At 44.0% G+C, this 21,605-nt stretch overlaps 2 protein-coding genes across 4 annotated transcripts in view; both read right to left on the bottom strand.

The window, feature by feature from the left end:
* The window catches only part of PASD1 (PAS domain containing repressor 1), a gene marked incomplete at its 3' end in the record, with an annotated part of 190,762 nt that overhangs the window by 86,573 nt on the left and 82,584 nt on the right, over window positions 1-21,605 (bottom strand). The gene's annotated exons all lie outside the window — the stretch shown is intronic.
* VMA21 (vacuolar ATPase assembly factor VMA21) lies at window positions 12,535-18,780 on the bottom strand. The gene is made up of 3 exons (XM_082771236.1): window positions 18,696-18,780; window positions 16,882-16,991; window positions 12,535-15,665 (listed from the first exon to the last, which is right to left on the bottom strand). The coding sequence occupies exons 1-3, from the start codon at window positions 18,746-18,748 to the stop codon at window positions 15,523-15,525; spliced, it is 306 nt and encodes a 101-aa protein (XP_082627362.1). The 5' UTR covers window positions 18,749-18,780; the 3' UTR covers window positions 12,535-15,522.

Below are 21,605 nucleotides of genomic sequence, written 5' to 3'. Positions count from 1 at the left end.
TCAAGGTGACAGCAGAGCGCAGTCCTCGAGGCGTGGTTAACTCTTGGCAGCTGTGTTTAAGTTCCCAGCTAGGTTGCCCATCACTTCTAATTATTATAATTAATTTTGTGACTAGTTATGTGCATTTACTTTGTTTCCTGGCCAGTTCTGTGCTGCTTCTGTTCGATTGCACCGCAGAAGCAGGGAGCCTGGTGGGTGGAAGCTGAGCTTTTCAGCTCAGTTGTGACCGAAGCTGTTCTGGTTCAGCTCCAAGTCCAGGATCAAACTGGTTCATTAGCTTCCAACCAGCTGAAACTGGTTCAACTGGAGAAAACAGAAGTGGATGAGACAGACTGAGGAAAAGCCTTTCCCCAGATATCTCCTGTCCCCTTGCCAGAGCACAGCAGCAGCATCTCAGTATCGTGCAACTGATCCAATTCCTACACCTAGCAGATACAACGGGTGCCATCAACTATGGCAGGGAGCAGGTTCCCCCCAAAATCCTCGCCTAAGCACACACAACACTATTGTGAAATAACCTAAATAACCTACTGGGACTGCTGGGGAAAACCTGAGACCACCAGGAGCAGCAGGACCCAGTGAGCGTGTCCACTGCTGGAGAAAAGCAACCAGAAGCAGAACTTCTCCCTGCGGGGTGAGTTCGGTGGGTGCCACGATCTCAGCCCCCTGCAGTGTGTGCCTGCTTGGGGCTCTGGCACCTGAACTGCCAATCCCATGCTGTCAGCAGGCAGCTCTAACGGGGCACGGACCTGCTCCAATCCTCCTACACTTAGATCCTACAGAACCTGCAAAGGGAAACATCTGCTTACCTGTGGATGGGATCAGCTAGCAGAAGGCAGATCTTTGTATCTGAACGCTAATCACAGTTTCACATTTATCAGCTGTTTCTGACCAAGGAAGGGAGCCCAGCTGAACCCAGAAGGCACCTCAAGCACCCAGCCTGCCTCCTCGCCCTTCTGTTATGCCTCTTGGTGGATAACAGGAACCCCAGCTGGGATCTGCTGAGCTGAGCAGTGAGCATGGGTCACACCTGGAGGCAATTTGTGCCTCGCAGAGTGATCTTTACTACACCACAGCTGGCATTATGAGACATTTCTTGCCTCAACCCACTTGCAGTCTCTAGGGATAATGTTATTTTTTCTTAGTTGCACCCATAGATAGCAGAAAACTGCTATCAATGTTATTTTTCCTGAAGGGACATGCCATTTCTGTAGCATGGCAAAGCCACCTACCTGGGAAACCCTCCAGGGCACTCACAGAGGTGTCCCACACCTGCTGCTGAGGAGGCTGTGTGAGAGCCCTTCCCTTCCCCAGGTGTGATGATGCCAGCAGCCAGCCTCAGCTTGTGCTGCTGATGCTCCTCAGGTGGGATTGGGGCACAAAATGTCCGAGCTGCTCCTGGCAAAGCTTCAGCAACATGTCAGAAGGGCACTGGCAATGCCAAACGACCACTACCCCAGCATAAAAACTGGCAGCAAGTCCCCACAGAGCCCACAGGAGTCAGGGGCAGCCCTCGGGTTAAATCCATGCCCACACAAGAGCCTCGCACCCAGGCAGGGACCAGCCTGGTCTCTGGGACCATCAGACACAAGCTCAGGATGAGGAGGACAAAGATAAAATAGGATGTGGGCCCTGGTAGTCTGCTACTCCAGCTGAACGTTGCAGGGAGCAAATGGAAAAGCAAAAGTGACAAGGATGGTGACATCAAGTAGCTTTTAGATAATAAAAAAGGGAGCCTAAAAATTGAGTACAAGAGATTCACAGTCCCAGGGGAATACGAGCCTGTGTCTAATGCCAAGTGATTTTTCTGCTGCACGGTTCATTTTAGGACAACGTTTACCCTCACAAGGCCAGTTCCATAGCCTGAGGCTGCTCTGGATTGAGGCACACTGCTTTTTGGGAAGAATTCAGATCCCCTTGCCTCTTTAGGTTCATTTAGGCACCGTGTCCCACAGTTTGAATCTTCTGAGCTTACACCCAGAGTCCAGCCCTTCTCTGCACCCTTTTATTTTTTAAACAGTTTTGACCAGAAGCCACCAGTTTTAGCAGCATCTCACACATACAGAGCTAACAGAGCAACCAAAACCCCTGTAACGCTGCCCCCCAAAGCCCAGGCATTCTTTGCTGCAGCCGGGGATTGCTTTCTGCTCTGCGAAGTGCCCGTCTGGCACAGCAGCTCTGCAGGAGACCGTTGCACACACAGCCAGCCCTTGTCACAGCAGCACGCCTGCCTCGACCCACAACTGCAGCCTTAAACCAGAGCAGGGGTGGGTACCAGCACTCATGTACGCAAGCATCCAGCACACACCTGATGGAAAACACAGACGTTTTGCTTGGACAAACAGGGAGCACAACTCTGCAAGCGCAAACGACAGCAGCAAAGCCCCAGCAAGTCACATTCTGAGCAACACCAACAGCTTGTGGTCATTAAATGTAAAGCATTTCGCTGCCCGAGCACAGCCTTCACTCAAAAGTGTTATTGGCACTATAAAATTTAAGGGAAAGCCATTTAAGCTTAAGAACAGCACATTCTTAATTGTGTTTCAGACACACGATCATCTTTGAGGAAATCAGAAGCAGTACAAACAAGTTACAGAGCTATTTCACAAAGCATCAATGCCCTAAAACGATCCGTAACAAACGGGGTTTCAGGCAGCGTGGCTGTGCTTGCGTGAAGCACCACTGGCTGCAAACACATTTAAACCCGGCATTTTTGAGCACCTTTCCAGCAACGCTAACACACACCTGGGCAACGAGAGACAAATCCCTGACTTACCTTTTCATCAGCCCAGAGCACCAAACCCTCCGCAACCTCCTGCAGAGGAGTTGTCAGAGTTTTACCTTATTACTCATAGAGAGAGTTACATAAGCGGCACCATTTCTGTAGGCAACGAGCGTGCACCCAGTGCACTTCCACCCGCAGGGACTCCTCGTCCCCCATCCCACGCAGACACATCTTCCCACAACAGCCACGCCGCGGCGAGCGAGGGAGAGGCAAGGTGGGCTTCGGGCTGCTAATGAAAAGCAAAGCTCCCCGCCTCAGAGAGAGTTCAAAAGGTCCCTGCCGTTTATTAAGAGATATTGCTGCTCCGAAAGGACGCGGTGCAATGGTATAATGTTCCTTCGCCCGCTGAAAGCAGCTTGGCCTAGATTTTCCTCTACTGTTTGATGTGACCATTCATGCAAACAAGAGTAAAACTTTCTCTTTGCTTTTAATTAAGCACAAAACACTTGGAAAAAAAAAAAATGACGCGTACAACAGCCTTGCTGTCAGCTGGGTCTTCTGGGCTACTGTCAGGCTGAGAACACGCCGGGATCGGCCCCATTGATTAAACTATTATTAGCGGCAAACAAACAGATGTGCTGGGTGAAAGACAGGACAAAAACCACGCTCTGTGCTTCTGGACTAGAGACAGGAGAAAAGATGATTTTACCAAAGGCTCACTTGGTGTGTTAGCAAATGAAAAGGGAAACATTCTTTAGCACACTGGGCAGCAGGAAAGCACAGAGCGTTTTAATCTGGAGAAATCAAGATAAACAAATAACGTTATTGCCCTGGCTCTCTTCCCCCAGACAAAACCCCACCAGCTTCTGTAAGACACGGACCAGGTCCTGTATTTGAAGTCTCACCGTGAACAGAACATGGCTTTTAGTCGCTCCATAGGGCCTGGTGTCCATGAACTATCAGTGGGCACAGCCCACTAACGCACAGGGGCTGTAGCTCCAGTACAGACATAAAACTCTTATGTAAGCCCTAATCCTCTCACCAACTCCTTGTTTGGTGATGTGAAGATGCACACCCCAGGAGCCTGCTGGCAGCCCAGTGGCTTTTAACCAGTTGGGGAATGGTGAGGCTCCGGCTGTGATGCGATCCCCTGGCCGACACCTGGGGCTCTGTGCCACTACCTCCTGCGGCAGGATTTCGGAGGGCAGAGCCTTTCCAGATGCTGGAAATTCAGCCCTCAGCAGGACTGGCCCTGTTGCTTTCTGCACTGATTGAATTGCGGGGATTAATCTCCTGCAGAGTTCACTGAGGCTAACGATAATCAAGTTAAATTTACACTATATGATCAGAGTTTAATTAGGTACTGTTATACAACTATTAATTACACCACTAATACCCTTATGAAATGCAGATGGGAGGGTGGGGCTGTGGTTAAGGGGGCTGTGGGGGGGGGGGCGCTTGGCTGCTCCAATGATTTCAGGAAAAAAGCGCACATTAATGTGCTCTGGGCCTACCTTTATTTACCTGCTTGCCTTGCCAGTGCTCAAGATGAAACAGAAAGCTTAAGCAATACGATAAACCTACAAAACGTAAATCTAGAAGATTAAAGATCTCCCACATGCTTTGTGATCACCTTCTACTTACACCAAAAGGCAAGAACACCATTTCAAATCCCAAAGAGCTGGAAACATTATTAGGTTGCTGTGCTCAAAATCCTACCCAGGAAAGCCCCAGGTGAAAGAAGTTGTTTATTTTGCACTGAGATAATAACTTAATTGAACCCAAGGAGATCCCCTGGGAAGGGATGCCTTGTGCATCTCCATATCCTCCATCTCAGGAGAGCAGCACTCTGAAAGGAGACACCAGGCTTTGGCAAAGGCCTGCAGCCCTTTGTCTGCTGCTGTGATGCTTTTTGGTCCCTCACTGCTGAGAACGGCACCAGTGACACACTAAGGGGAGCGCAGCAACACTCCTGAAATAAAGCTTTGGTTTGGGAGGCAGAGCTGCTCAGCCCACTCCGCTCTTGCTGCTGAAGTGACCTGGTTTTGTCAAGTCTGTTTTTCTCCCTTCATCTTTGATGTTGTTTTGGAAGGCAAGTCAGGAGATTTTCATGGAGGCACTGACTCAAACTTGGACTAACACAGAGTCACAACACCATTGTAAAGGAACAGGGGTGCAACTTCCCCTTAAAGAATTACAGTATCATTTATGGTTCTAGCATATTTATTTCTGCAGTTTATTAATCACTGTCACGCTTCTCACACTATGCTCTAATCCATTTATGTTTTAACATAACAAGTTACAAGGATTATCAGCTTGTAATAAATACGCTCATCCCCTAAAGCATTTGAACAGCCCCTATGCTTCATAAAGATCTTGTTCAACAAGCATATGCATTTGCTACTGATTTCCCCATTCATTTGGGGATGTCATATGGAAAACCATCAAACTGCAAAATACGCACTGTGTAAGTTACTTTTCTGGGAAATTAGGTGTTTGGGGGCACACATACTATCTTCATTATAATGTACTTTTAATCTTAAGAGGGTTTGGAAATTCTGGGGATCTTGTTTTGCACTGGCACGTGGTTTACCTTGTGCTTATAAGTTCGGAATGGTGTACGGCATTCAGCCCACACGTAGCATTATATCAGTTGATCACTGATGAAATTCAGACTAAGGAAAGCTGTTGGTACCAGTTAAGGGGAATCCAAAGGAAAACTAAATATTGTCTACAAAACTCTAAAGACATCCCTTACTGATTCACAGAGTGCCCCTCATTTTTCAGCAGATGTGTCTCACCTATGCTTTTGGTGCTTGACCTACTTGCAACCCAAATCCCAACTGAGTTTGTAAGCCAAGAACGTGAATTATCCACCAGACATTTTCAGTCTTTCAGCTTTAATGGACAGTTCAGCTTCCATTTCTGCCATAGCGGAGTCTCTTCTTCCTCCCCCGTGCTGCTCTGCCCCAAGCATTTCTCTCCATTGGAAGACGTGATGTTAATGGTCTAAGTTGCTTTCGTCCTTTATTCTTACAGATGGTATTTCAGAAGACAGGAGGACACTGCGTACTCCATGCATTCTTTGTTGAGCGCTCTGTGGGACACAAAGCTTAACCCTTTGTCATATGTGCCCCAGTTAATCACTGGCACCTCTGCAGGTTCTCTTATTGAGAACTCCATTCACAGCAGCACACTTGTTGTGGAGAGCTCCAGGAAAATAAAAATGCTGCCAAGTCTCCAGAGGCTTTTTAAACAGACTGTCTGGCCTTAGCTGGAGGCGTGCAGAAAGATGCCTGCAGCTCTGGCCGACGGAGAGCATGGACATGCCTGTTCTGCAGTCTCTCTAAATACAGCCAACCCTTCCCACCATAGGGAATGGCAAAGGCAGGAAATAGTTGTCTGTTCTTATTGTTCCTGGAAAATCAATTACAAAAGTATTTTTTCAAAAGTAAACCAGTCAACGCAACATCTGCAAGGCAGTATTAGGGCTGCAGTGACCGGAAAGGGAAAAATTGATGTTCAGTGTGGATTTCTTTGTGCAAAGCTTTGCCTCTCTAGCTGTTGCTTTACCTCTTTGGGTTTCACCAAGGAGTACTTGGAAAAACAGGACTTCATTTTGTAGAGCTGCTGAATAATTAAAAGCAGGGAAGACAGGGCAAGACACTTGTCCAGACTGTCACTGCTTTGGCCTCATGCACCATCTGCAGACAGATGCTGACGGCACCTAGGCAAAAGCAATTCAGGAGTTCAGCTCTGTTCTGGGTTACACAATAGTTGCATCATGAAAGGATCAAATCTTATAACCAGCATCAGGCTCAGCTCTCTAGCAGGAGTAAGCATCTCTGCTTCAGAGTCTGCAGTTAAATATGCAACTAAATAAAAATATAACAACTAAATAAAAATGCAACTGGAACACCCACTGCAAGCCACTTTTCAAGGCCAGCTCTCCAAAGCAGCCTGTACCACGGCTGGTTCCTCAAGCTCCATCCTTAATCCCAATTGATGCTTTCCTGGCAATTGATTCACATAAAGGTCCTGGCTTTAAATTTATTTTTTTTCCTCATTTAACTGAAACCAAATGACTTCTAGAGAAGGCATAATTCCCTTTTATGCACTTACCACAGAGTTTTATGTATAGATATGTGGGACCACAGTATATTCACTTCTTCCTCCACATTAAAAAAAGGGAACACAGCAAAAGCTTTCCTTGTGCTTTCATACAGAGAAACCTCTGACTCTCATTAACATAACTAATTAGCGTTGGCAAAACACTTTGAAAGTGTAAAGCACTGGAAAAGGACTTGCAGATGATTATAGGTTTCAGTAAATGCTAGAATCCCAGGAGCAGGAATGAGAAAACCCCTTAAAAAGTCAACTGAAGAGAGATTTATTTTCCTAGCTCTGCTGATCTAATGAATACATTAAAAAATTAAATTAGGCCGAGCAATGTAACAGAGAAGATCCTCTGCACATCTCAGACTCCAGCAAGTACGAAACAGGTTGTTATGACTTTTCCACACATCCTGAAAGCCCCAGTGCGGTTCCCAGGTTTTAGGCCCTCCACCTCACAGCAGCACACTGGGTTCTGGAGCTGTGCCTAAAACAGGCCCTGGAGGCTGCCCCAGAGCAATGCCCTACCTTGAGTCCTGTGGCTATGCACGCACAGCAGCCCTAAAAGTAGGTGGCATTGGTATTTCCTGAGCCTTGGAGTGAGCTGCAGGCTCACGGCACATCTGCACCGCAGAACTGCGTGGCCGTACTCGATTTAGCTTTAAACAAGCTTGGCTTCATTAATCTGGCAGCCAGCTCCAGCCTTCTTGTGGCACAGGACACCAGCAGCAACACTGACTTGAAGTGCCTCCACGCTCCCTTCTTCGTTCCATCAGCACAACCACTTGCAGCACTGTGTCAGTCAGAATGGCAACAGAAGTTGCTTTTTTATCAGCAAAGTATCTCATGCAGCCCGATACTCTCCATATGCACTACTAACAAGCTCAAAGATAAAGGAACATTTTTCAAGCACCTTAATGCCCAGAAACACAGTTTTACTTCGACAAAAAAGTTTTCCGCTCGTGAACTCAATGTTCAAACAAGCTCCCTGGTGAGGTAAGCACAGGCTGCCTTTTAATACAAACATAAAACTCACATTTAACTTATTAGCTGGGGGAGGAATACAGATGAGGGCTGGGTGAATCTCATGAGTCATCATTTCTGTAGGATAGAAAGCCAGCCTGTCTCAAAAAATCAATTCACTTGCCTTCATTGTGTATTGCAGATAGAAGCACTTTAATAAAAGGATTAATAAAAACACTTCCACCAATTGTTCTAGAAAAATGTGAAAAGTTTTTGGATCATAGAAGAATATTTTTATACACAGAAAAATGAAACATTTTAAATGGTACAATGTTTTGGGAAAGGAGAGAAGGAGACAAATGCAGATTAGTCATGCTCAGATGTATTTACCCAAACAAACTGCTTAGAGCTAAGACTAAGACATGTACGTACCCAAAGGCATACATGAAAAATTAGGGTATTTATATTAGTCTAATTCCTTTATTATTTACTCACTTCCTTATTCTCCCAGCCTCATGCCAGCCGTTCTCTCAGATACCACATGCATGCTGTGCATCCTGACCACAGCTCATTCCCAGCAAGGTTTTGTGGGCAAATGCAGGGCTGTGTTTTTGGGGAGCAAAGCAGGATGAAACCACAGTGCTAATGCTACTGAAAGAATAATGGGAACAAGCAAAGTGCAGCAGCATCCTCCAGCGATGTGCAAACATGAAGTAGCTTATTTTTTGAAGATTTCAGAAGGAGCTGGGAGGAAAGCAGCAGACAGATGAGGCATGCATGAAAGATGACCAGAGAAGCCTGAAGCCAGCTGAAAAAAAAAAGGTGAAGACCTGCTGAGACAGGGATTTCGTGGGATACTCAGAAGAACTGACAAAGAGAAGCGTGCACTAGAGTGAGCGAGCTGAACAGGCTTTGAAGAAAACATCAAACTACACAAAATCAGCTAACATTCTTGATATCCACAGATTCAACATGTGACCAGAACAATCCCTACAAACACTGTGGATGAATGGAGGCAAACAGCAGATGTTGCTGCCAGCAGGTCAGATGATTCAAGTTCCAGTCCCTTTCCATGACCACCCTTCAATTTTAAATGTGTGACCTGACATAACACAAGGCAAATCCCTTTACCTCTCTGAGGTGTGTCTACACCCATGAGAAGTATGATTTCTTTTTTCCTTTTTATGGAGACAGCTGAAAGACAGGCCTGGTGACCCCATGAGTTACCAGGTGCTGACTGCACGGAGCACCTCTCTCCTTCCACTTAAACGCATTTGCTGTTTGTTCCCCAGAACTCCTTTAGCATAATACATCAGGTTATAAGGTGATTTCTTCAGGACAGCAGTCAACTCACTGCGTTCATGAAGATCTGCTACCCAGTGCACTTTTCTGTAGTATGCTGAGACAAAATTACATTTGGAAGCAGCGTTGGACTGTTTTGTATTCTGCAAGCTTATGACAACACAAACATCCTATTATTTTAGTGCTATTCATTACTTTTCCCAGGGCCCATGAGAAATGGCTATCCAACTAAGAATCATTTATAAAATTGGAAACTTTTCTCCCTGGCATTACCATTTAAGTCTCAAATGTAAGGGCTAAGATCACTAACAGTTCTGAAGACACACGGGCAGGAAAGCCCTCTCAAGTATTATAAAAACCCCTCACCCTTCCCTGTAAAGCTCAATATAATCTTAACTAGGAATCACAACAGATGTCTCACCATGGAAAATATTTATCAAGTGCTTCAGATTGGAGCAAATAGCTGGGAGATGTAAAGAGGGAGAAGTGCTAAAAAAGAGTGAGGAAGTTGCTGCTGCTTGCAGAAGTATAATGGGTTGGAAGTAAATGCTGGCTAAATATAAAGGAACTGGTTTAACATATAACAGATCAGCCATCATCGTGATGAGAGGTGCTATTATTTTATTTCAAATATAAAAAACAAGTAAAGATCCAGTTTTCACTTAGTTAAACATCCGTTATTCAAGATTATTTCTAACAACATTTCTGGAGCCATTAAGTATGAAAGCAAACAGTAAACAGAGCACAAACAATTTGCTACCCACACAGCAAGTCTGAAGGATGCTGCCGAATCTGCCATCCAGGCTACAGCCCCTCCACATTTAAACACAGCTGTACCTAACACACAAACAGCCATCAAAGCAGTTCAAACACCCAAATCATCACCATCACCTTTGGAAACCACTAATAAATACTTCAAGGACTCGTTCCCTTGAAATGACCTGAAACACTCCAGATAGAGCGCTAAACTTTGGTATTTTCAGTTCATCTCCAGCATCAGAACTCTGGCATTACGGATGGATCACAGAAGTTCAGAGATGAACTGCATCCTGAAGTTGAAAACCAGCAACGTTATTAAATGGCTCCTCCGTGGTGCCCACAACATGGGCCTGCACCCACAGTTTTTGTTCTTTAACTTTCACTGCATTACTCTCACTCATAAATCACCCTTCAATTAAAAGCAGCTTTAATTAATCACACACACCCTGTGCCTATGCCTTGGGGCATTTACACTAAAAATATTACATTACAGTGTCATACACCAACTCAAAGCATCAACAGCTTTCTTCCAGGCTGATATGTAGTCAGTGATAGAGTAAAAGCCCAGTAGAAATTAAGGTGCCTGAGAAACACCAGGCACCACTCGGAACAGGAACACACCAACCACAAGCCTGTGGGACAAATAGTTTCCTGAAACATGACAGGCAGCAATAAGAAAGCTCAGTCCCAGGCTGGGATTCACTGGGCCAGCCAACAAGTTGGCTACATGACTTTCCAAGCTCCTCTCCCAGTCATCCTCCACCACAGAGCTTCATTTGCTATCCCTGCCTTCCAGAAATGGGAGCACCATTGCTCTGTCCCTTCTTTCCACAGTACAAACTGGAAGATCAGCATCTGAAAAAGATGCTTTTTAGAAAAATCACTTCCCCCATACTTTTTCTTACCATTTCACATTTAAATGGCATTCAAGTCCCTCTGTCCCATCTAACCCCCCAGCTCAGCACAGCTACACAGCACTGTAATTCAGCCCTCCCACCATCTCAGCAATTCATACCGTAGCAGCCACCTTCAGATATCAGAATGACTGTGGGGGCCCCAAATCATACAGTATTTCCTTGTTGCAGGCCCCACTCAAGCACAAGGGAGCCTTCCCTTGCAGGGGAACAGCAAGCACCGCTTCCTGTGAACTGTGAATTAGAAGCTCTCATGCCTCCCTTAAAGTGACAGTTGATTACAGCTAATGAAACACTGGTGGCAGTTGCTCTGTGGTGTTTTATTTAAGAAGTATTTCCACTCCAAGGGCTTGACCCTGCCCTAAGAGATGACTCAGAGCTAGTAACGATGTTAGTTCTACAGCAGCAGGCTGAGCAAGCGTGCCCCAGATTTGCACAAAAGGAGATGCACGGCTGTCAGCCTATGAACAACTTTAGCTGAAAGTTACGAATGGAGCTGGCTTGCTGTTTTGTACGATTTACATGTAATATTTCAGATCAATGACTGCATAATCCTCTAAAGAACAACGGGATAAACATTTCTGAACAAAACCATATGCTGCCTAAGCCATCATGTACCAAGCTGTGCCAGCACACGCCAGCCCTCACGCTATGCCAAGTCACTCCTCTGCTTTCACAGGACCCTTCCTTCCTCTCCCATGGGCAGCAGCCTACCTCAATTTCAGCCATACCCAGGTACATTACCCAGAAATAAGACGTGCAAATACTGTTTTAAAGGCCTTCTCCTGTCCTGTCTTCTACTCACCTGAAATCTTACCAACAGTATTCCTGCCTGGAGGCTTTGAGCACACCCTGTCCTGTTGTGTGGGCTGTCAGAAGTTCATTTAACTACAAGAACCATGCAGCTGTTTGAAAACCATCAGAATTGCAACAACCTCAAACATTTTGCTACTCACCATTGTATTAAGTGAGAATACAATTTCTCAGCAAGCACAACTTCTCCTCCCCCATCATGGGAAATTGAGAGGGAAGCCTGCCATCTAGTTTGTCACGCTGCTAATACAGCATGAAAAAGTCATGTCCTTCAGATTTCTATCAATTTGTGTCTGACAATCATAATTATGCAAATTACAGAAGAGGTTGTTTAAGTTCTGTATTACTATGCCCGCTGTTATACAGCAAAAACTAAAGTAGGCATTATTTTGTTTTCTTTCAATATACTGTAAAGACTACTTGAAGTGCATACATTAATGTTATGACAGAATTCCTGTTAACATGATCATCAATTTCCCTGGAAAATTCCCACTCAGTGGGAACAGCTCACGGATGAATTAAATCAGGCATCATTAACCACAAACCAAAGTCAATCACCTGCATGCTCCCATAGGCTGGGAATACACCAGGATTCTGCAGACATTAAAAAACAGGAAGATGATAAAAAGTACAGAAGAAAAGTTAAACTGAGTTTGAGAAGTTCCTGATTTTCCAGTTCTCAATTCCCCCTATTATCTTTACTCTTCATAATCTTGGGAAACATTCCAGGAAATTTCTGCTGCAAACTCAGTTTCAAAATGCTTGCTCTAGCTAAACTGCGTAACTGTAAACCTATACAAAAGCAATGGACTGTTACTGAGAAGGTTTTCAAGTACTGAAAGGCCACATTTCTCAATTTTGTCTTTTTAACAGTTGTTTCATATCCATTCCTAGTAACAAAATGAACAAAATCACAGCACCACTTTAAAGTACTACATCATTACAAATTGTGTATCATTTTAATAGAAAATAAAAGCACCACAACAAAAATATTGATTACTCCACAGCTTTGATCAGTTTCCACATTTAAACAGTATTATTTAAGCTCTAGAACAATCACAATGACCATTACACAATAAAAAAGGTGAGAATTAACTTTGACATTAACAGGGACATGAGGAAATAGGGAAGTAAACACAACCCAAAGAGACTGCAATAAAGCTCTTGAAATAAAATAAATCTTAGTATTGTTAAGGCACAACAGGAGTCCCAGCAGAGCATCTATTCCACGTACACTACAGCACAAGGCTGCAGTTTCTGTTCTTTGAGCTCCCCAGTCACGGTGTATTTCCACCGCTTGACTGCTGTCTTTGCGCCACTTACCTGAGTGGTTTTCAGCTTCCAAGCACAGGCAACACAAAACCCAGTAGTCCATGACCATTACTGTCCATAACTGTCCAGAGACTCAGGAATTACCTCTTCTCAGGGAGAACACTGGGGATCAAAACATTACCTTCAAAGGCAAAGACCTTCCTATGGATGGATTAATGCTTAACTCTTGTTACCCATCACTAGTTGCTGAGATATTGTAGTGGCTCTATGTACAGCACAGGTCAAACTCTTTAGATTTTTGTTATAATTATAAGCAATTGTTTCCTTACTATTCCTAAAAAATTAATGTCTAGGAATTCTGGTACATGAAACAATAGATATAGCACTAGACCCAGCTAGTACAGAACAACTTTCTTCACATTTATACTGTTATAAATGACTGTGGCTATTGAACAATGCCATAGCTGATCTCTGATCTACTTGTAAGCTGTGCTATTCATAAGCATCATTAAAGATATTACTTAAAAACTGTACAGCACAAGCATTTATTTACTGGACCTTGTATTGCAGGGTAGTTCCTTAGTAAAAAGCAGTATTTGTTCTACAGCATCTCTAAACTGGAGAACAGGAAGCCAACATGGCAATGTACAAACTCCTGAAACTTGTATTTCGGGGCTATGATGCTGTTCTCCAGCTTGCTGGCAGCAACCTAGCAATGGACTTCTGGATGAGAAAAGATAATGTTTCCTAAAAAAAGAAGTAAAGACTGATTAGTGCTAGCATTGCACTCCTCTGTAGAAGTCATTGGTAATGCTTCAGCTACATCCTAGTACACAGTGTGTGTTTTTGCACACACACAGGGTTAGGGTGGAGGTAAGAGGAATGAACCATGGAAACACATTCTTCTAGCTCCTGCATAAAGATACCTGATTTGTCTCACTTACGGGTCTGTGTTACAAAAGACAGATGTATCAACACAATCATTCCAAGTCGTCTATTAAGCAAAACACTTCCAAAAATGCTCAACTAATACAACAAACTGGAAAACTCAAATTAACAGAAAGACCTCAAGTACAATAGCTTAAAAGCAATCAACAGCATTAGAAGAGTCCTGTGCATTGCTAGAACCTTTTATCTGCAGAGTAAGTAGCCTGCTAACACGGCACAACAGAGAAATGAAATCCAGCTTATTATTCTATAACACAAATTTCACCATGGTTTTACTACAGAAAGTCTCCAGACACAAATGAGGGGAAAAAAGATCAACATATTGCATCGATCCACCCTGTACAAGTTTATATTTATGAAGAAAAGCAACTTTGCCATAATGTGATCACTTGTGTTCTGCTTCATAAAGGACATGTACAGCTTGTTTTCTCCCTTACATCTCGCTTGTTCCTCTACTGCCCATTCATGTGGGTTGTTACAGCTGTTACTGTTGTTCCTTCACCACAGGCAATCCAGTCACATCCTTCAGCAATTATCAAGGACATACACAGGAATATAAAAATATATTACACCATTTCTTTTGCTTCATCAAAATTAATTGTGGAAGAGCAGAAAGATGAGCGCTGCACTAAGACAATCACTCCCAAAACATTACAAAAGGAAATTAAGAAATTAAATTTTACACCATAATCAAAAATTACATTTGAAAATGAGAGAAAGTGAGTATTCCAAATTAGGAAGACGACATATGAATTCCTAACCAGTTCTATTGTTGCAATTACTTCTAAACTCATAATTACTATTTTTCTCCCTTCCTTGAGGTGTAATTTCCCCTAACAGAAGACGAAACTTGTCTAGTATTTTGACTCAAATTGTAACTGCACTTTAGGGTCACTGAGCACATTAACCATGCATTACTTTTTAAATAACCTATTCACCCTGCATGATTATCTGTAATTTGAACAAAGTGACTTACAGACACCAGAAAGCAGCACTGTACAGTGGTGAGAAGCCAGAATACTTTAACAGACTTCAGAGGTTGCTCCTTAATGAGTTTTTCAGAGAACATCTTCAGCTTTTTCTGACATCTTTCAATTCCTAAAGGTAAAAAGCTTCTGCCCAGCACTGCAAACAGCTGCCAATTCAGTTATTGCCTTTATTCCACCTCTGCCAACAAAGTAGCCACACATGTAGTAACCTGAGGAATTAGCACAGAACGCACAGCTGGACTGTATGCTCAGAAGCGGGGAAACTAAGAAATCTCATCTTGAATTCAATTGGACAGTAAGTTAGATATATTGCCTTTTAACTAGCAATTCAGTTACTTGAAAATGTAATGCTTGTTTCATGCCAATATTATTCTCAGAAAAGGCCAGAAAAACACTAGAGAATGACAAAAATAGTTACAGGATTATCATGATTTCTTTTTTTTTTTTTTTTTTTTTTTTAAGTAATTACTTCATTCTGATTTCAGGTAAAGACCTCCTTGGCTCATGCTAGTAGAAGCTGGCTACAGCTACGTACAACTTCCATCAGCATCTGACAACATATTGCTACACATCCAGGAGAAGCACAAGTCTTACTGTAACTGAACAGAATCGAGACATTAGCCTCATCTTTGTACACAAGTATTATACATTTTGAAGAATGTTTTTCATTCAACCCGCAAAAATTGTATGTACAGTCTGTAGGTATCAGACGACGATTTTCTTTTCAGTCCTGTTTGCCTTCCCGCCACTGTCGAGTACCTTCGTTCCACGCTACGTACACAAACAGAGCAAGTACCACATGAACAGTAACTACAGCAACTATGGCAGCATAAAAATAGCTGTCTCTGTTGGACATTCCTAAGGTACCTGAGGAAACAAGAGAAGGAAAGAGTATTAGTTGTCAATGCTGAAAGAGAAGATGACAACTTTCTCAAAAGACCAAAATTTACATTTATTGCTGCATCAAAAGACTGATCTCAGAAAGATTCATAGAAAGATTGCACCACGGTAACTGCAGACCTTAAATTATTCCTGGAATATAAAGCAACACTGCAAAATATTTAAGATAAAATACCCTGACTTTGAAGTCAACAGCTCAGTTCTACAACATCCACTTCTTATTATCCTCCAGCACCAAATAAACCTCAACGTCCTTTCTTCACAAGTGTAAATCATTGTGGGGCAGGAAAATAGAGGACCAACACAATTACATAGCTTGATTGCTGCTATAAAGGATAAATCTACAGAACAACAATTTAGAGAACTTCTACCGTCTGAATTTAAGCTCTAAAACAACAACTCACCACTTAAAATACATGATACCTCTCACATGAAACAAGCCTTAAAAATACCAGAAGACAAAGCTTTGTTTCTTTTCATCAGGAAACAACAAAAAGGCAAACACCAAAACAACACCCTCCCAAATACAAATCCGATCCTAGCAATGCTAACGGATCTTGCCATTAACTGACACACTAAAGTTAAGGCTCAGCTTGCAACACCTCAGGTTTAAAAAACAACAACAAAAGAAAAGCAAAACATAATACGCTGAAAATACACTTGAAATTTATTTAGCAAGCTTTCAGCTTCATCCTTCAGAACTACATATAGCAGTAAACACCAAAGGAGAACCATCCTGGAGGACCTTCCAACTTAGCTATACATTGAAACTGCTCTTAAAAGCAGCTGATTTCAGTGGTTTACACTTAATGCAGGTATGTTTTGAAATGCAAACAAGTTCAGTAAATAGCATTAATCTATCTTGAAAAAACAATTAGTTTGCAATAACTGCAGGAAACATATCCCTGATAATTCTGGTACAGCTCTGAAGAAGTGGGGTGTTAGATACCCTTTAGGTAAAGGGAATGCTGCACCCATATATGACAAACCACTGAGGAACAAACAGTAAATATTAAATTGCAGACCACAACGCAACTAAAGATACATCAAACATTTATATGACTTTCTAGTTCAAGTTAGACATTACAGGATTTTTTGTTTGTTTAAGGAAATAAATGTTCCAAACAAGGAGAACTTTTCCTATTTCTGTAACAGCAATGCTAATTGGCAGAAACAAAATTACCTTCAAATATATAAGCCTTTGATGAAAAATACAGCCCAACAGGTAATGTGATCATTAGAGCTGTGAAGAACAGAAGTGTTCTTAAAGTTGATGTTAATGAACCCTCATTTCTGAAATAAATAAGAAAAGTTACACATAGAAGGAAGTCAGAGTATGCATGCCTGACACAGCACAAGAACCAGAGAAGTAAGCCATTTACTTTGCAGGAATTAAGTGCACCTGGAAGCTGTGAAGACTGAGTATGCATTCCCTGCCTGCAACAGAAAGCCACAGCACTGAGAATGATGCACTGACTGCCAGTTCAAGTTCACTAACAAGGCAGGTAGCAGTATTTAGGCTTTTCTGTTAGTGTTTTGCAAACACTAACAACATTTAATAACATCAATATGAAATTCCTATATCTAATATTAGATACACATGAATGACAAATATGACAGTATTTTACCCCAGGACTCCTGAAGATCCCTATTTCCTGTGGAAAAAAAACTAACTACGAGTCTAGGAAAATGACAAACACTGCAGACTCAGAGAGGGAAGTACAAGGAATGACTATTAAGAGCTTACTGTTGGAAATTAAGTTCCTTTTTATTATGTCCTGTCTCTCTACATTTAAAATAATTTTCTACTTTCCACTAAGAAAACTGGAGCAGCCATAACAATAATTAGCGCATCGAGCTACTACACAAAAGCATCAGTAACTTTTTTTTTCCTTCCCAGACCTAAACTTAAAAGACTTTGGCCAAGAGAATCACACTGAAGGCAAGTGCAGCTGGTAAGGTCTCCCTGGAATTTGTCTGCTAGAACAGGTTCTGTATTTACAAAACAACGGGTACAGCTTGTTTTGGTGTGCTCCTACCACTTGTCAACCGCTCTGCTGGCTTTATTGCTTCACGTGGCAGTAAATACATAAACCAACCAATACACTTCTGTCTTCCAAGGACTACCAGGCTCAACAGCAAAGTCACAAAGGCCTTCAAAGTCCTTAAGACAGAAGCACAAATATCCGTCAAAGCCAATTCAAGTCAGGGATGCACGATTCTTAGAACTCCCAGACATCTACTGAGATTTCAAAGGCTTTATCCAAAGATATTTGTACCACAACATACTGCATAAAATCACGTTCTGCCCTTGACATTTCTTTGGAAAAGGGAAAGCAAAGAACAAACACAACCTCATTCTCTGAGGGTCACAAAAAGACAGCGATGTGTGGCCACAGACAGCTTTTACATCAAAGCCAGCAGCACTTTTTACCAGTTAGGCCACACCGTACTGCCATACCTTTAAACCGCATATTAAATAGCTTAGAGAAGAGCTGCTCTGAGCCTTTCCTTTTACTACAGCTTGCCCAAAGCATTCTCTGCTTGGGACGCCCAACCCCTTTAAACCTCCCCTATCCTTTAGGCATAAAAACGGGACCCTGCTCCCTGCTCAGACACCTCCCCAGCACCTCCCCGCACTGACACCACACACAGACCTCCCCTAAACCACCCGGAGCCCACAACCCCAGCGCTGACGAGGACAAATCCCCCTCCTGCAGGCTTCCAGCACTCCCCCCAGCCCACCTACAACCCGGGCCCAGCGTGGCTCCCCTCCTTACCACCTCGGAGCCTGCCCGGGGCCACAGCAAACCCGGGACACCCCCAGGCCCTGGTCCCCCCCCCCCAGGCCCGGGTCCCCCCCTCTAGGCCCAGGCCTTCCCCCCGCGGCCTGGCAGCACCGGCACCAGCCCCCCCCACCCCGTGGCCTCACTGCGAGCCTCCCCCAGCCCCCTCCACCCCCAGAGCCCCCTCTCCCAGCCCTCCATCCCCCCATACCTCAGCTCGGGCGCGGGCAGCCCGCCGAGCGCCGCCCTGTCGTAGCGCTCCATCACCGCCCCTCAGCGCCGCCGCCGCCGCTTCCCGTCACCTGACTGAGGCGCGGGCGCATGCGCGGGGCCGCCTTTAGAGCAGCCGCGGGCGCCTCCGCGCAGCCGCAGTGCGGGCTGGGGGGGGGCTCGGAGGGGGGGGCGGTCGCTGAGGGGAGGAAGCGGGCGCCCCTCAGGGCTGAGGCGTTGCGGGTCCCGTTGTGGCCGCTCAGCCCCCACACGGGAGCTCATCCCCTCCACACGCACACAGGGGCTGGTTAAGGCTCCTCCCGCATGCTCGGGGGTGTTGAGTGAATAAGCACACAGGGTTGAGTCCATCCATAGCGTCTAGGAGCCCTTTGGTTCAAAGCTGTCGCCTAAAAGCGCCTCACACGCCGCATTAATAAGGCGTTTGGCCCTTGTATGGGAAATCTATGGGGCTGCCTCGCTGCTCGGCCGAGCCAGATGCAAATGGTGTGAGTCACAAACTCCACACACGATTTTCCCCGTGTTCTGCTGGCACCCCGCTCCTCGTCCCCATGCCACGCAGCTCGGGAACTAGGCATAGTGGCAGCTGCCCTCCTTCAAACAGCAAGATCCAGCCCCAAAAACCTCCACACCTCACACTGCTCAGGAGTGTCTGACCAAACCCCAGCCAGCCACTCGCCAAGTCCAACCCAAACCTGCAAGCAGGTGTTGTGTGTTCATAAATTACAAAATGATTACAAATAATCTGGCAAAAACACCGCTGCATAGTTCAGATATAAATCAGATGACTGAAAAGGATGAAAGTGGGTGCCACAAACACTTAATGGGTAGATACGTGGTGTTCTTTCCACTTCTGCTTTGGCTTTCCTGTTTGCTTCCCCAGTAGGAATAGCAGTGACACAAGGCAGCTTAGTAACAAAGCAAGGAAACATAAAAGTGGAACGGGCTCACATAAACCTACCAGAGAGATGCACATCAAACGTGAAAAAGCAGCAAATCACTCAAGGCCTAACAGCCCAAGTCATGCTTTTTAATACAAAATTGGTTCATATCTCATCACATTCTTTCATCAACTAGACTAATAACAATTTTGCTGAATAATTTTCTGCATGTTCAGCTAATGTTCTTTCACGAGCACATAAAGGAAATACAAAACTATTATAAAAGTTTTACAACCGTGAAAAAAATAGGTTTTTGTTTGTATTTTTGTTTCAGTTCTTTTAAAAGACCTGGATTAAAAAAAAAAAAAAAAAAATTGGAATTAAAAAAAGAAAAAAAAAAAGATCTGGAAAAGGACTGCCTGCTGGTGAACGGATGATTCCCATTTATCCAGCAAATGGCAACTGCAGTAAGAAAGCCTGCTAGCCCTGGCCACACACCCTCAGGACATAAAAGGGAGCCTGTGCAGACGGGGTGCTCAGCAGGAGCACTGAGGGTGCTGCTGTTCTGGGGACTTCATCTCAGAGGGTGCAGAGCAGCTGGCAAGTGCCTGCCAGAGCTATACCATCTAGTGGCAGATGGAGAAAAGGAGTCCCACAGCACGTGCAGAGCTGGAAAGCAGAAAACATACAAGAGAGCACTTAAAAACAGAACCACCTGCTTGCGAAAACACGTAATTTTCAAGGGTTTTTCTTTTCCTCAGTGATGCCTCAAAATGAAAGATACAAAATAGATGATCAGAACAGCAACTGGAGCAGGGAAGGGACCACAGTAGGGCCAGAACAGACACAGGTTACAAGGGCTGATCCTGCAGAAGTGCTGAGAGACCCCCTGGGTCCAGCTTTTGAAATGAGATTTCCTAGTAGTGAGCAAGCAGCACTGTGCAGAGCCAGCCTTGAGGCTGTTAACCACTCACTGAAGACTTAGCAAATGTTTTAACACAGTTAGAGCTTAGCCCCAGAGGTGCTGGGGTAGAAGAAAGAGCAGGTGTGAATTTTTTTTTTTTTATTTTTTTTTTTTCAGGCCATGCTTTGCTGTGGTTGGAGGAAGATACATAGTGCTTGTGACCAGATTTGCAGTGCGGAGGGACAACTCCTACACAGAGAGCTGGCATGTGTAGGAAGCGATAAGATCTTTTATTGCACCATCTGATAGAGTTGAGGAAACAAATAGACAATTCTAGGGGCTCTCAATCTCTTTCTGCATCATAAGGACTTCTGTGCTGCAACATTGTCTGTTTTTTCCAATGATGCCAGTTGATCTAATTGAAGATATTGCCTCTTCCTACCAAACCTTTCCTCTTTCATTTTCTTTCAGTCATCATGGCTCCAGCAATACTGCAAAAACTCTCTATTATCTATTCTGGAAACCTTTGTGCCCCAGGAAGAAAGAGATGCATTTCAGAAAATGTGAAATACAAGAATTGGCTAATTCTTCATGATACTCCTGCCCCAAAGCTCAACTTTTCAAAACAAAGTGTGGAGCGGGTTGCAGACTTAGCCACCAGCTTCTGTGCAATTAGAACCAGAGTAATGCTGGTGCTTTGGGTTAGCAAATAAACGATTTATATGGGCTTTATAGGGGTATAGTCCCTGTTAAAATCCTGTTGCCTATTCCCAGGATAAGTTAGAGCAAAGTGCTATAACGCCCTTATTAGCTCATGGAGTTTAGAAGTCTCCCGGTCTAATTTCCACCTCCCGCTATAATTGTTGTCATTTTGCAAAGAAAACATAGGGCTACTGATGGAAGTAGCTGCTTTCCACGTGCATTGTGAAATACTCAAGGCACCTGCATTGAAAGAGTGGGAAAGGCTCCATTCCCACAGCTGATACAAATCAACCTGTACTTACCCATTGTGACTGAGACTTTAGACACTGAAATTGAGTGAAAGAGGAAGAAATCCCCTTTGTCTGTAGTGGCAAATATAATCAGTCTTACATGTTACATGCTTACC

This window comes from Aythya marila (genome assembly GCF_965140915.1).
Source record: "Aythya marila genome assembly, chromosome: 13".
Classification (NCBI taxonomy): Eukaryota; Metazoa; Chordata; class Aves; order Anseriformes; family Anatidae; genus Aythya; species Aythya marila.
Note: the sequence above shows the minus strand (reverse complement) of the source record. Positions and strands in the feature narration are given on the sequence as shown.

Coding starts and splice junctions, on each gene's coding strand:
- VMA21 (XM_082771236.1), bottom strand. CDS start 18,748: ATGGAGCGCTACGACAGGGCGGCGCTCGGCGGGCTGCCCGCGCCCGAG. Junction 16,992..18,695: donor CTGCCCGCGCCCGAGCTGAG/GTATGGGGGGAT, acceptor TATTTATTTCAG/AAATGAGGGTTCATTAACAT. Junction 15,666..16,881: donor AAAGGCTTATATATTTGAAG/GTAATTTTGTTT, acceptor TTGTTTCCTCAG/GTACCTTAGGAATGTCCAAC.